General features: G+C 45.3%; 1 protein-coding gene across 2 annotated transcripts in view; it reads left to right on the top strand.

Moving 5' to 3' along the window:
- Window positions 1-14,300, top strand: part of LOC110531927 (sodium/potassium/calcium exchanger 2) — a 173,648-nt gene that overhangs the window by 86,188 nt on the left and 73,160 nt on the right. For both annotated transcript variants that reach the window (XM_021615421.2, XM_021615417.2), the window contains exon 5: window positions 8,574-8,588. In XM_021615421.2, coding sequence (XP_021471096.1) covers window positions 8,574-8,588 — 15 coding nt within the window. The remainder of the gene's footprint in view (window positions 1-8,573; window positions 8,589-14,300) is intronic.

The following is a 14,300-nucleotide window of genomic DNA, read 5'->3' as shown; positions in this document are numbered from 1 at the left end:
GCACCTGCACTGTGATAGACTCAGAGGTCCGTTAAAAGCGCAGAGAGCATCATGAAGAACACACCAGGCAGATCCGAGATACTGTTGTGAAGAAGTTTAAAGCCGGATTTGGATACAAAAAGATTTCCCAAGCTTTAAACATCCCAAGGAGCACTGTGCAAGCAATAATATTGAAATGGAAGGAGTATCAGACCACTGCAAATCTACCAAGACCTGGCCGTCCCTCTAAACTTTCAGCTCATACAAGGAGAAGACTGATCAGAGATGCAGCCAAGAGGCCCATGATCACTCTGGATGAACTGCAGAGATCTACAGCTGAGGTGGGAGACTCTGTCCATAGGACAACAATCAGTTGTATATTGCACCAATATGGCCTTTATGGAAGAGTGGCAAGAAGAAAGCCATTTCTTAAAGATATCCATAAAAAGTGTTGTTTAAAGTTTGCCACAAGCCACCTGGGAGACACACCAAACATGTGGAAGAAGGTGCTCTGGTCACATGAAACCAAAATGTAACTTTTTGGCAACAATGCAAAACGTTATGTTTGGCGTAAAAGCAACACAGCTGAACACACCATCCCCACTGTCAAACATGGTGGTGGCAGCATCATGGTTTGGGCCTGCTTTTCTTCAGCAGGGACAGGGAAGATGGATGGAGCCAAATACAGGACCATTCTGGAAGAAAACCTGATGGAGTCTGCAAAAGACCTGAGACTGGGACGGAGATTTGTCTTCCAACAAGACAATGATCCAAAACATAAAGCAAAATCTACAATGGAATGGTTCAAAAATAAACATATCCAGGTGTTAGAATGGCCAAGTCAAAGTCCAGACCTGAATCCAATCGAGAATCTGTGGAAAGAACTGAAAATTGCTGTTCACAAATGCTCTCCATCCAACCTCATTGAGCTCGAGCTGTTTTGCAAGGAGGAATGGGAAAAAATGTCAGTCTCTCGATGTGCAAAACTGATAGAGACATACCCCAAGCGACTTACAGCTGTAATCGCAGCAAAAGGTGGCGCTACAAAGTATTAACTTAAGGGGGCTGAATAATTTAGCACGCCCAATTTTTCCGTTTTTGATTTGAAAGTTTGAAATATCCAATAAATGTCGTTCCATTTCATGATTGTGTCCCACTTGTTGTTGATTCTTCACAAAAAAATACAGTTTTATATCTTTATGTTTGAAGCCTGAAATGTGGCAAAAGGTCGCAAAGTTCAAGGGGGCCGAATACTTTCGCAAGGCACTGTATATACTGTAGGCTATATCATATAAGTCAAAGGCTATTTCCATGTGGAATTGGGATTTGCTCCATTAGTTTTGTTGGTAGGTCTACATTATGCTAAAATAACCACGAAAGCATATTGGCTACTGGCTAAAACTGTAAAGGTACAGCCTCACTGTTCACTGTAAATGCATGCCAGAAGTTGCGAAAAATTCTCACAACTTTCAAGTTTCCACTCACAAGACCTAAAATTTGCTCAGTCCCCCAAAATATTAGAGGGAACATCAGTGAAAAGCGTGATTTATAAGATAGGAAGATACATTTTTCATTAGAGAAGAATAGATACATTTTTCAATGCTTGTTAAGGATACTTTAGTTTCACATTGGCTTTATTAACTGCAAAAGGTAAGATGTGTTTTTAATTCTGGTGCCGCACTACACACACAAGCTTGCTAGCAAGCTAGCTCTGGTCCAATCAACTCTCAAAAATTTAAAGACATTCAAAGCTGCTCCTCTGTAGGTAGCGTATAATTCTGTGGGCTTGATTCAGATAATGCATGTCATAACAAGACATTCAACGCTTCAAGCAGCCTCCTCCTCCACCCTCTCTCAATCTCTCCCCGCCTGCATCTCGCGCTCTACACTTGTCTGTCCACCGCACATGTAAACAACTATCCTGCCCGCTACATGGCAAGCTGCTCTATCTGCACGGATTGGTGAAGTAATTGAATTAGCTAAATGTAAAAACCAATCAATTTTACAGGTTAAAAAAGAAACCGAAAGGAATTATATAAACCATCACTTTTTGGGGGGGGGGGGTTTGAAATGGTTTAGCACCTTATTTTGCTGGTCGGAACAGTGGAACGGAACAATTTTGGGGGGGGTTCTGTTCAGAATGAAACGATTGGAAAATAAGTTTGGTTCCAAACCCTAGTGCAAATAATCTCTGAACCTCATGTTTGTGCTGGTGGACAGCTAAGGACGCTGTTTAACAGTCTTATGGCCTGGAGGTAGAAGCTGTCTGAGACCAGATGCTCTGCTACCGTCTGCCCACACTGGATAGGGCAAGCAGAAGCATCAGTCTAAGACAGAGCCAAAGTATCTTGTCCTTAAGCCTCACCATCCCTTGCAGGCTTTTAGACCTTAAGTTGCTCAGTGGTGTTATATAAAGCCGGCAGTGTTCATAAATATCTCATAGAGACTTGTAAATGTAAGTGGAATGATGCTGTCTAGTCTCACTAGACACATCCCACTGGGCACTGACGTCAATTTCATTTAAATGACGTGGAAACAATGTTTATTCAACCAGGGTGTGCCCAGTGGGATAGGAGCTTGTAAAGAACAACCTTCCATTGGGTGGTATTCATTTACCATGGTGCAAGACAGAGGGGTAGTGCGAACGGCCCAGTACATCACTGGGGCCAAGCTTCCTGCCATCCAGGACCTCAAAACCAGGCAGTGTCAGAGGAAGGCCCTAAAAATTGTCAAAGACTCCAGCAACCCTAGTCATATACTGTTCTCTCTGCTACCACATGGCAAGCTGTACCGGAGTGCCAAGTCTAGGTCCAAGAGGCTTCTAAACAGCTTCTACCCCCAAGCCATAAGACTCCTGAACATCTAGTCAAATGGCTATCCAGACTATTTGCATCCCCCCCCCCCCCCTCTCCACACTACTGCCACTCTGTTGTCATCTATGCATAGTCACTAATAACTCTACCTACATGTACATACTACCCCAACTAACCGGTGCCCCCACACATTGACTCTGTACCGGCACCCCCCTGTATATATTGTTATTTTTTACTGCTTCTCTTTAATTACTTGTTACTTTTATCTCTTTTTTGATCTCTTTTTTATTTCACCTTTATTTAACCAGGTAGGCTAGTTGAGAACAAGTTCTCATTTGCAACTGCGACCTGGCCAAGATAAAGCATAGCAGTGTGAACAGACAAAAACACAGAGTTACACATGGAGTAAACAATAAACAAGTCAATAACATAGTAGAGAAAAAAAAGAATCTATATACATTGTGTGCAAAAGGCATGAGGAGGTAGGCAATAAATAGGCAGAGGAGTGAATAATTACAATTTAGCAGATTAACACTGGAGTGATAAATGATCAGATGAACATGTGCAGGTAGAGATACTGGTGTGCAAAAGAGCAGAAAAGTAAATATAATAAAAACAGTATGGGGGTGAGGTAGGTAAATTGGGTGGGCTATATACCGATGGACTATGTACAGCTGCAGCGATCAGTTAGCTGCTCAGATAGCAGATGTTTAAAGTTGGTGAGGGAAATAAAAGTCCAACTTCAGCAATTTTTGCAATTCGTTCCAGTCACAGACAGCAGAGAACTGGAAGGAAAGGCGGCCAAATTAGGTTTTGGCTTTAGGGATGATCAGTGAGATACACCTGCTGGAGTGCGTGCTATGGGTGGGTGTTGCCATTGTGACCAGTGAACTGAGATAAGGCAGAGCTTTACCTAGCATAGACTTGTAGATGACCTGGAGCCAGTGGGTCTGGCGACGAATATGTAGCAAGGGCCAGCCGACTAGAGCATACAGGTCGCAGTGGTGGGTGGTATAAGGTGCTTTAGTAACAAAACGGATGGCACTGTGATAAACTGCATCCAGTTTGCTGAGTAGAGTATTGGAAGCTATTTTGTAGATGACATCGCCGAAGTCGAGGATCGGTAGGATAGTCAGTTTTACTAGGGTAAGTTTGGCGGCGTGAGTGAAGGAGGCTTTGTTGCGAAATAGAAAGCCGACTCTCGATTTGATTTTGGATTGGAGATGTTTGATATGAGTCTGGAAGGAGAGTTTGCAGTCTAGCCAGACACCTAGGTACTTATAGATGTCCACATATTCTAGTTCGGAACCATCCAGGGTGGTGATGCTAGTCGGGGGTGCGGGTGCAGGCAGCGAACGGTTGAAAAGCATGCATGTGGTTTTACTAGCGTTTAAGAGCAGTTGGAGGCCATGGAAGGAGTGTTGTATGGCATTGAAGCTCGTTTGGAGGTTAGATAACACAGTGTCCAAGGAAGGGCCAGAAGTATACAGAATGGTGTCGTCTGCGTAGAGGTGGATCAGGGAATCGTCCGCAACAAGAGCAACATTATTGATATATACAGAGAAAAGAGTCGGCCCGAGAATTGAACCCTGTGGTACCCCCATAGAGACTGCCAGAGGACCGGACAACATGCCCTCCGATTTGACACACTGAACTCTGTCTGCAAAGTAGTTGGTGAACCAGGCAAGGCAGTTATTAGAAAAACCGAGGCTACCGATAAGTCTGCCGATAAGAATATGATGTTTGACAGAGTCGAAAGCCTTGGCCAGGTTGATGAAGACGGCTGCACAGTACTGTCTTTTATCGATGGCGGTTATGATATTGTTTAGTACCTTGATCATGACTGAGGTGATTTGTGTGAGATTGAGGGCATCTAGCTTAGATTGTAGGACTGCCGGGGTGTTAAGCATATCCCAATTTAGGTCACCTAACAGAACAAACTGAGGGGGCTCGGTAGCTGAGGGGGGTCGGTAGCAGGCGGCAGCAGTGAGAGACTTATTTCTGGAGAGATTCATTTTTAAAATTAGAAGTTCGAACTGTTTGGGTATAGACCTGGAAAGTATGACAGAACATTGCAGGCTATCTCTGCAGTAGATTGCAACTCCTCCCACTTTGGCAGTTCTATCTTGACGGAAAATGTTATAGTTTGGTATGGAAATCTCAGAATTTTTGGTGGCCTTCCTAAGCCAGGATTCAGACACGGCAAGGACATCAGGGTTGGCAGAGTGTGCTGAAGCAGTGAGTAAAACAAACTTAGGGAGGAGGCTTCTGATGTTGACATGCATGAAACCAAGGCTTTTTCAATCACAGAAGTCAACAAATAAGGGTTCCTGGGGACATGCAGGGCCTTTGTTTACCTCCACATCACCCGAGGAGCAGAGGAGGAGTAGGATGAGGGTACGGCTAAAGGCTATCAAAACTGGTCGCCTATAGGGTTGGGGACAAAGAATAAAAGGAGCAGATTTCTGGGCGTGGTAGAATAGATTCAGGGCATAATGTGCAGACAGGGGTTTGTGGGGTGCGGGTACAGCAGAGGTAAGCCCAGGCACTGGCTGATGATAAGAGAGGTTGTATCTCTGGACATGCTGGTTATAATGGGTGAGGTCACCGCATGTATGGGAGGCGGGACAAAGGAGATATCAGAGGTATGAGGAGTGGAACTAAGGGCTCCATTGTAAACTAAAACAATGATAACTAACCTGGACAACAGTATACAAGGCATATTGATATTTGAGAGAGACATACAGCAAGGCATAAAGTAATCGCAGGTCTTGATTGGGAGAGCTAGCTAAAACAACAGGTGAGACAACAATAGCTAGTCAGCTAACACAACAACAGCAGGTAAAATGGCGATGACTAGGCGGAGAGGGTCGGATTAACTACACACAGAGCCTGAGTTTGCGGCTGGGGCCGACAGATAAAACATAAATAAACAGAATGGAGTACCGTGATTAATGGACAGTCCAGCAGGCATCAGCTATGTAGCCAAGTGATCATAGTGTCCAGGGGGCAGCAGTAGATGGAACCAGGGGGCAGCAGTAGATGGAACAGCTAGCCACTACGCTAGCACGCAGGCGACACGGCGTTTAAAGTTAGTAGCCCGGGGGTGGTAGGGGGGTCTGCTCAGATGGAGGCTGATTGAAGGCACAGTGGATGGAGTATTCGTCGGCAGACCAGACGTGGTGGTGCGGAGGGGCGCCGTGTCGACAGAGAATCCAAGCCAGATGGAGAAAAAGGTATTGTAGAATTTTGTTTGCTAGCCGGGAGATGTGCCTGGCTCACGGCTAACTGGTGCTAGCTTCGTGGCAGTGGCGTTAGCCACTATAGCCAATCGGTAGCAGAGGTGATCCGGTGCCAAGGTCCAGAGTTTACAGCAAAGATCCAATGGAGTATTGGACTCTAGCCGTGCATGAGTGGGGTTCGGGTAAACAGCTGAGTAGGCCAGGAGGTGGGCCTCAGGGATAGCTTCGGTACTGGGTGCCACGGAGGGTGCAAGTTAGCTTTGAAGATTAGAAGTATTGGCCCAGGGATTACGGCAGGAATCCGGCGTTGTTGTGGAGAGACAGTCCGATACTGGTAGGTTGGCGAGTAATATCCAGGCTAAGAACAGGGCTGGTATCTCTGCAGAAGGTAAAAGCCGCTAGCAGTGGCTAACAATGACTAAATATATTGTAGCTAATTAGCTGGTTAGCTTCTGGAGGTTCTTGAATGTGTTCTAAAGTTAAAAATAATATCGATTCCGTATCACATTGGGTGAGGCAGGTTACCGGAAGGTATAATCAAATTAAAAATCGAAAAGAGATTGAGATTTAAAAATATATATTTATACAAAAAATAAGAAAAATACAAAAGTACACAAGAGGACAAACAAAACACGTCTTCACTGCTACGCCATCTTGGCTCATGCTGTTATTTTTATTCATATTTGTTTTAAAATGCACTGTTGGTTAGGGGCTCGTAAGTAAGCATTTCACAACCTCTTGAATCTAGGGGACACTATTTTCATTGTTGGAAAAATAACATCCCCAAAGTAAATGGCTATTTTGTCAGGACAAGATGCTATAATATGCATATAATTGACAACTTAGGATAGAAAACACTCTAAAGTTTCCAAAACTGTAAAAATATTGTCTGTGAGTATAACAGAACTGATGTTGCAGGAAAAAGCCTGCAAAACAGGAAGGGCTCCCGGACCCGGGATGGGTAGTATCAAGAGTCTACACAGTCTACACCTGTTGTATTTGGCGCATGTGACTAATAAGATTTGATAAATAAAAAAATAAAAAAAGACTGTGGTACATTATTTTGTATTAGCGTCCCAACTGGCCAACATCCAGTGCCCAAAATCCCAAAATACTAAATTCAAATATTTAACATTCTTGAAAATATATGTGTTATACATCAAAATAAAGCTTAACTTCTTGCTAATCCAGCCGCTGTGTCAGATTTCAAAAAGGCTTTATGGCGAAAGCAAACCATGCGATTATCTGAGGACAGCGCCCTGCATACAAACACATGACAATCATATTTCAACCAGGCAGGTGCGTCACAAAAGTCAGAAATGGAGATATAATTAATGCCTTACCTTTGAAGATCTTCTTCAAAGGTACTCCAAAATGTCCCAGAAACATCACAAATGGTCCTTTTGTTCGATAATGTCCTTCTTTATGACCCAAAAATGTCAATTTATTTGGCGTGTTTGATTCAGGAATACACCGGTTTCAACTCGCCCTTAACATGCCTACAAAGTATCTAATAAGTTACCTGTAAACTTGGTCCAAACATTTCAAACAACGTTCCTAATCCAACCTCAGGTACCCTAAAACGTAAATAATTTATCAAATTTAAGACAGAATAAACTGTTTCTTATACCGGATAAAAACAACGTGAAGCACACTCCAGTTCACGCTCACCAAAACAGTAGAGTCACCTGGAGTCACCTGGAGTGACACAATGACTTCTTCATTTCTCAAAAGAAAATCATCGAACAATTTCTAAAGACTGTTGAAATCTAGTGGAAGCTATAGGAACTGCAACCAGGTTCCTAATAATAAGGGAGTCCCATAGAAAACAATTGGAAAATCCTATGACCTCAACAACAAAAAATTCTGGATGGTTTGTCCTCAGGGTTTTGCCTGCCATATCAGTTCTGTTATACTCACAGACAATATTGTAATAGTTTTAGAACCTTTAGAGTGTTGTATATCCAATTATACCAATTATATGCATATCCTAGCTTCTGGGCCTGAGTAACAGGCAGTTTACTTTGGGCATGCTTTTCATCTGGATGTCAAAAAACTGCCCCCTACCCCAGAGAGGTTAAAGCTGAATATAACCTCACTGTAAAGCTCAGGAACAACAAAGCCCATTTAGCAAAAAAACATGTCTATAAAGTCCAGTACATGTCTGTCAAAAAAGGTGCTTCTAGAACCTAAAAGGGTTCTTCGGCTGTCCCCCATGGGAGAACCCGTTGAATAACTATTTTTGTTTCCAGGTAGAACTTTTTCGACAACCAAAGAACCAGTTTGGAACCCTTTTTTTCTAAGAGTGTAGCAATATTCCAATGGCCAAATGTGCTTATTTAATTTTTTGATCTACTTAACCATAATTTATCCAGCTCATTCAGATAATTCAGAGCCAACTCTCATTGGTGTTAATGGCCTAAGCATAATGCAAACCTTTCATAAGATCCAATGTTTTATCATGTTTTATCAACTTATACATCATCTGGTTTATCTTTTCTCTCTCTCTGTATTTCTCTTTCTTCCTCTGTCCCCTCAGAATTTGCTGATTCTGGTGAGTTACTTTTCTAACTATCTCTTTTTTACCCCTTGTAAGCTAACCATTGTAACAATACATGCTATACTGACCATCTTGCATGCATGGGACCGGGAGATACATTGGGGCCAAACACTGAGAGAGCTAGGTACATGATTTGTTCTTTGACACACGTCCAAAAAAAGTAGAGGACAGAGGACTATGGAAAGACCAAAAACAGTCCGTGGCCGACCATTGCTCACTGTGTCTGTGGTGTGTTTGCCCAGTTGAGGAGAAGATTCTTGCCACTTTGATTCCTTAATAAATCTACATGTTTTCAGGATGACACAAACAGCATGTAATTGTATTTTAGTCTCTGACACTAACAATACTGTCTTTGGCATGTTCAAAAAAAGGTGTTAGTATTATGGTCAGCTAGCTAGTCATAGCGTGTAACAAACCACACCTAACCTTACACTTTGAGTGTCTTTGTACTTATAGACATTCCTTTTGACTTAGAAGTCAAGACAAAAATGACACAAACATTTGGGAAGACAGAATAATGGTTGTGTTTAGAAATCCTTGCAGTGTCAGGCACAGTTTTTCATTACATTTTTTTTTCAATCACATTGCTGCATTTTGTACTGTACGTGGTATATTTTCTAAACTGTAAATGCAAAACTTTAAACTGATGGCACTTGTAATGTAACCATGGATGTTTAACTTGCACAAATGGGTAATTTGGTCATTATAGAGTTGGATCATTTCTGTTTTGGAAGTGGTTCCTACATTTATTGTGTTCATCCTGTTTTATTGAAGGTCCTTTTTGGAAGAGACAATTCAAGTCTGACTACGCCCTGTGCTATTATTACACACCACAACTGTCAGCACACTCTCTCTTTTTCCATCAGTGTGGCGCTAAAAACAATATCACTTAGGAGCTGCATCAAATATTGAACTGCAGAAAACAGGGAGGGGTTGGCTACATTGAACATTTTGGTTTTGTGCCTGAGCTCTCTTTTAATAACAAAATCATGTCATAGTAACCTGCACAGCCTTACAGTACATCTAAGTTCTTAACCAGACCTCTGATCCGAACACAGTCTTGTTATCTGTGGAGTTCTGTTGAATATTCATAGCTGAGATCAGCTTCATTGTCAGAGGTTTACACAGATCTGTGACTGGGGGAATTATAACTTTTGGGATAAATAAAACAAAATGTGTGCTCCATCTCGATCTAGTTCGCAATTTAGATAGCTAGTTGAATAATTTTAACTCAGTCCTGAACATGGTGTACACTGGGAAAACATAAAAATATAAAATAGTGGCATGAAATCATGTTGTCATGTCAACAAAACGTGAACGACAGGGTTGGTAGCTCATCCCAGAGCACGCTCTGGCAGAGCATATGATGAAGAACAAAGACGCTATGCTCGTTCGCTAATAGCATATTTTTTTCTATCTAGAACCTTTTAAAGGCTTATTTGGCTAGCCCCACCCTTTTTGGTTCCATGTTTTTTTTTATTTAACTAGGCAAGTCAGTTTAGAACACATTTTTATTTAAATTACTGCCTACACTGGCCAAACCTGGACAACGCTGGGCCAATTGTGTGCCGCCCTATGGGACTCCCAATCACGGCCGGTTGTTGTACAGCCTTGATTCAAACCAGGGTGTCTGTAGTGATGGCTCTAGCACTGAGATGCAGTGTCTTAGACCGCTGCACCACTCAGTAGCTCCGTGTAGAGCCTTTTCCCCAGAAAAGAGTTCTACCTGGAACCCATAAGGGTTCTATCTGGAACCAAAAATGGTTATCCTATGGGGACTGTCATGTACTGTCATGTTGTGTCTTGTCTCTGTCCTTTCCCTTCACCCTGTCTCCCTCTGCTGGTCGTTGTTAGGTTACCTTTTCTCCCCCTCTTTTCCCCCAGCTGTGCCTTGTCTCCTCCTAACCACCTCGTCACCCCTTTTCCCACCTGTTCCCTTTTTCCCTCTGATTAGGTCCCTATATCTCTCTCTGTTTCTGCTCCTGTCCTTGTCGGATTCTTGTTTGTTGTGTTTCATGCCTGAACCAGACTGTCGTCATGTTTGCTGTAACCTTGTCTTGTCCTGTCGGAATCTGCCGGTCCGTCTGAGCCTACCTATGTTTGGTAATTAAAGAAGCTCTGTTTAAGTTAATTCGCTTTTGGGTCCTCATTCACGCACCGTAACAGAAGAATCCGACCAAGAATGGACCCAGCGACTTCGGATCCTCTCCACTCAGCCGTCGGGATCCAGGGAGCGATGCTAGGCAGACACGAGCAGGAATTGTCTGCTGCTCGACATGCCGTTGAGACCCTGGCCACCCAAGTCTCCAACCTCACAGAACAGGTTCACCATCTCCGCCTTGATCCACCGGCCACTTCCAGGGCTTTCGAATCTCCGGAGCCCAGAATCAATAACCCGCCGTGTTACTCTGGGGAGCCCACTGAATGCCGCTCGTTCCTCACCCAGTGTGATATTGTGTTTTCTCTCCAGCCCTACACTTTCTCCAGGAGCACTGCTCGTGTCGCCTACGTCATATCTCTCCTTATTGGACGGGCTCGTGAGTGGGGCACGGCAATCTGGGAGGCAAGGGCTGAGTGTACTAACCAGTATCAGGACTTTAAGGAGGAGATGATACGGGTTTTTGATCGATCTGTTTTTGGGGAGGAGGCTTCCAGGGCCCTGTCTTCCCTATGTCAAGGTAATCGATCCATAACAGACTACTCTATTGAGTTTCGCACTCTTGCTGCCTCCAGTGGCAGGAACGAGCCGGCTTTGCTCGCTCGTTTTCTGGAGGGTCTCCGCGCAGAGGTAAAGGATGAGATTCTCTCCCGGGAGGTTCCTTCCAGCGTGGATTCCTTGATTGAACTCGCTATTCGCATTGAGCGACGGGTTGATCTTCGTCACCGAGCTCGTGGAAAGGAGCTCGCGTTCTCCGTTGCCCCCCTCTCCGCATCACTACCATCTTCCTCTGCCGGCTCGGGTGCTGAGCCCATGCAGCTGGGAGGTATCCGCATCTCGACTAAGGAGAGGGAACGGAGAATCACCAACCGCCTCTGTCTCTATTGCGGTTCCGCTGGTCATTTTGTCACTTCATGTCCAGTAAAAGGCCAGAGCTCATCAGTAAGCGGAGGGCTACTGGTGAGCGCTACTACTCCTGTCTCTCCTTCAAGATCCTGCACTACCTTGCCGGTCCATCTACGCTGGACCGGTTCGTCAGCTTCCTGCAGTGCCTTAATAGACTCTGGGGCGGAGGGCTGTTTTATGGACGAGACCTGGGCTCGGGAACATGACATTCCTCTCAGACAGTTAAAGGAGCCCACGGCCTTGTTCGCCCTGGATGGTAGTCCTCTCCCCAGGATTCAGCGTGAGACGCTACCTTTAACCCTCACTGTTTCTGGTAATCATAGTGAAACCATTTATTTTTTAATTTTTCGTTCACCTTTTACACCTGTTGTTTTGGGCCATCCCTGGCTAGTTTGTCATAATCCTTCCATTAATTGGTCTAGTAATTCTATCCTCTCCTGGAACGTCTCTTGTCATGTGAAATGTTTAATGTCTGCTATCCCTCCTGTTTCCTCTGTCTCTTCTTCACAGGAGGAGCCTGGTGATTTGACAGGGGTGCCGGAGGAATATCACGATCTGCGCACGGTGTTCAGTCGGTCCAGGGCCACCTCTCTTCCTCCACACCGGTCGTATGATTGTAGTATTGATCTCCTTCCGGGAACCACCCCCCCCCGGGGTAGACTATACTCTCTGTCGGCTCCCGAACGTAAGGCTCTCGAAGATTATTTGTCTGTAGCTCTTGACGCCGGTACCATAGTCCCCTCCTCCTCTCCCGCCGGAGCGGGGTTTTTTTTTGTCAAGAAGAAGGACGGGTCTCTGCGCCCCTGCATAGATTATCGAGGGCTGAATGACATAACAGTGAAGAATCGTTATCCGCTTCCTCTTATGTCTTCAGCCTTCGAGATCCTGCAGGGAGCCAGGTTTTTCACTAAGTTGGACCTTCGTAACGCTTACCATCTCGTGCGCATCAGGGAGGGGGACGAGTGGAAGACGGCGTTTAACACTCCGTTAGGGCACTTTGAATACCGGGTTCTTCCTTTCGGCCTCGCTAACGCTCCAGCTGTCTTTCAGGCATTAGTCAATGATGTCCTGAGAGACATGCTGAACATCTTTGTTTTCGTTTACCTTGACGATATCCTGATTTTTTTCACCGTCACTCCAGATTCATGTTCAGCACGTTCGACGTGTCCTCCAGCGCCTTTTAGAGAATTGTCTTTTTGTGAAGGCTGAGAAGTGCACTTTTCATGCCTCCTCCGTCACATTTCTCGGTTCTGTTATTTCCGCTGAAGGCATTAAGATGGATCCCGCTAAGGTCCAAGCTGTCATTGATTGGCCCGTCCCTAAGTCACGCGTCGAGCTGCAGCGCTTTCTCGGCTTCGCGAACTTCTATCGTCGTTTCATCCGTAATTTCGGTCAGGTGGCAGCTCCTCTCACAGCCCTTACTTCTGTCAAGACGTGCTTTAAGTGGTCCGTTTCCGCCCAGGGAGCTTTTGATCTCCTCAAGAATCGTTTTACATCCGCTCCTATCCTTGTTACACCTGACGTCTCTAGACAGTTCGTTGTCGAGGTTGACGCGTCAGAGGTGGGCGTGGGAGCCATTCTTTCTCAGCGCTCCCTCTCTGACGACAAGGTCCACCCATGCGCGTATTTTTCTCATCGCCTGTCGCCGTCGGAACGTAACTATGATGTGGGTAACCGCGAACTGCTCGCCATCCGGTTAGCCCTAGGCGAATTGGGACAGTGGTTGGAGGGGGCGACCGTTCCTTTTGTCGTTTGGACTGACCATAGGAACCTTGAGTACATCCGTTCTGCCAAACGACTTAATGCGCGTCAGGCGCGTTGGGCGCTGTTTTTCGCTCGTTTCGAGTTCGTGATTTCTTATCGTCCGGGCTCTAAGAACACCAAGCCTGATGCTTTGTCTCGTCTCTTCAGTTCTTCAGTAGCCTCCACTGACCCCGAGGGGATTCTCCCTGAGGGGCGTGTTGTCGGGTTGACTGTCTGGGGAATTGAGAGGCAGGTAAAGCAAGCGCTCACTCACACTCCGTCGCCGCGCGCTTGTCCTAGGAACCTTCTTTTCGTTCCCGTTCCTACTCGTCTGGCCGTTCTTCAGTGGGCTCACTCTGCCAAGTTAGCCGGCCACCCTGGCGTTCGGGGTACGCTTGCTTCCATTCGCCAGCGTTTTTGGTGGCCCACCCGGGAGCATGACACGCGTCGTTTCGTGGCTGCTTGTTCGGTCTGCGCGCAGACTAAGTCCGGTAACTCTCCTCCTGCCGGCCGTCTCAGGCCGCTTCCTATTCCCTCTCGACCGTGGTCTCACATCGCCTTAGATTTTGTCACCGGACTGCCTTCGTCAGCGGGGAAGACTGTTATTCTTACGGTTGTCGATAGGTTCTCTAAGGCGGCTCATTTCATTCCCCTTGCTAAGCTTCCTTCTGCTAAAGAGACGGCACAAATCATCATCGAGAATGTTTTCAGAATTCATGGCCTTCCGTCAGACGTCGTTTCGGACAGAGGTCCGCAATTCACGTCTCAATTTTGGAGGGAGTTTTGCCGTTTGATTGGGGCTTCCGTCAGTCTCTCTTCCGGCTTTCACCCCCAGTCTAACGGTCAAGCAGAACGGGCCAATCAGACTATTGGTCGCATCTTACGCAGTCTTTCTTTTC

The sequence above is a fragment of the Oncorhynchus mykiss genome, chromosome 9 (assembly GCF_013265735.2).
Source record: "Oncorhynchus mykiss isolate Arlee chromosome 9, USDA_OmykA_1.1, whole genome shotgun sequence".
Classification (NCBI taxonomy): Eukaryota; Metazoa; Chordata; class Actinopteri; order Salmoniformes; family Salmonidae; genus Oncorhynchus; species Oncorhynchus mykiss.
The sequence above is the reverse complement of the archived record's forward strand: the minus strand, read 5'-3'. Positions and strand labels throughout refer to the sequence as shown.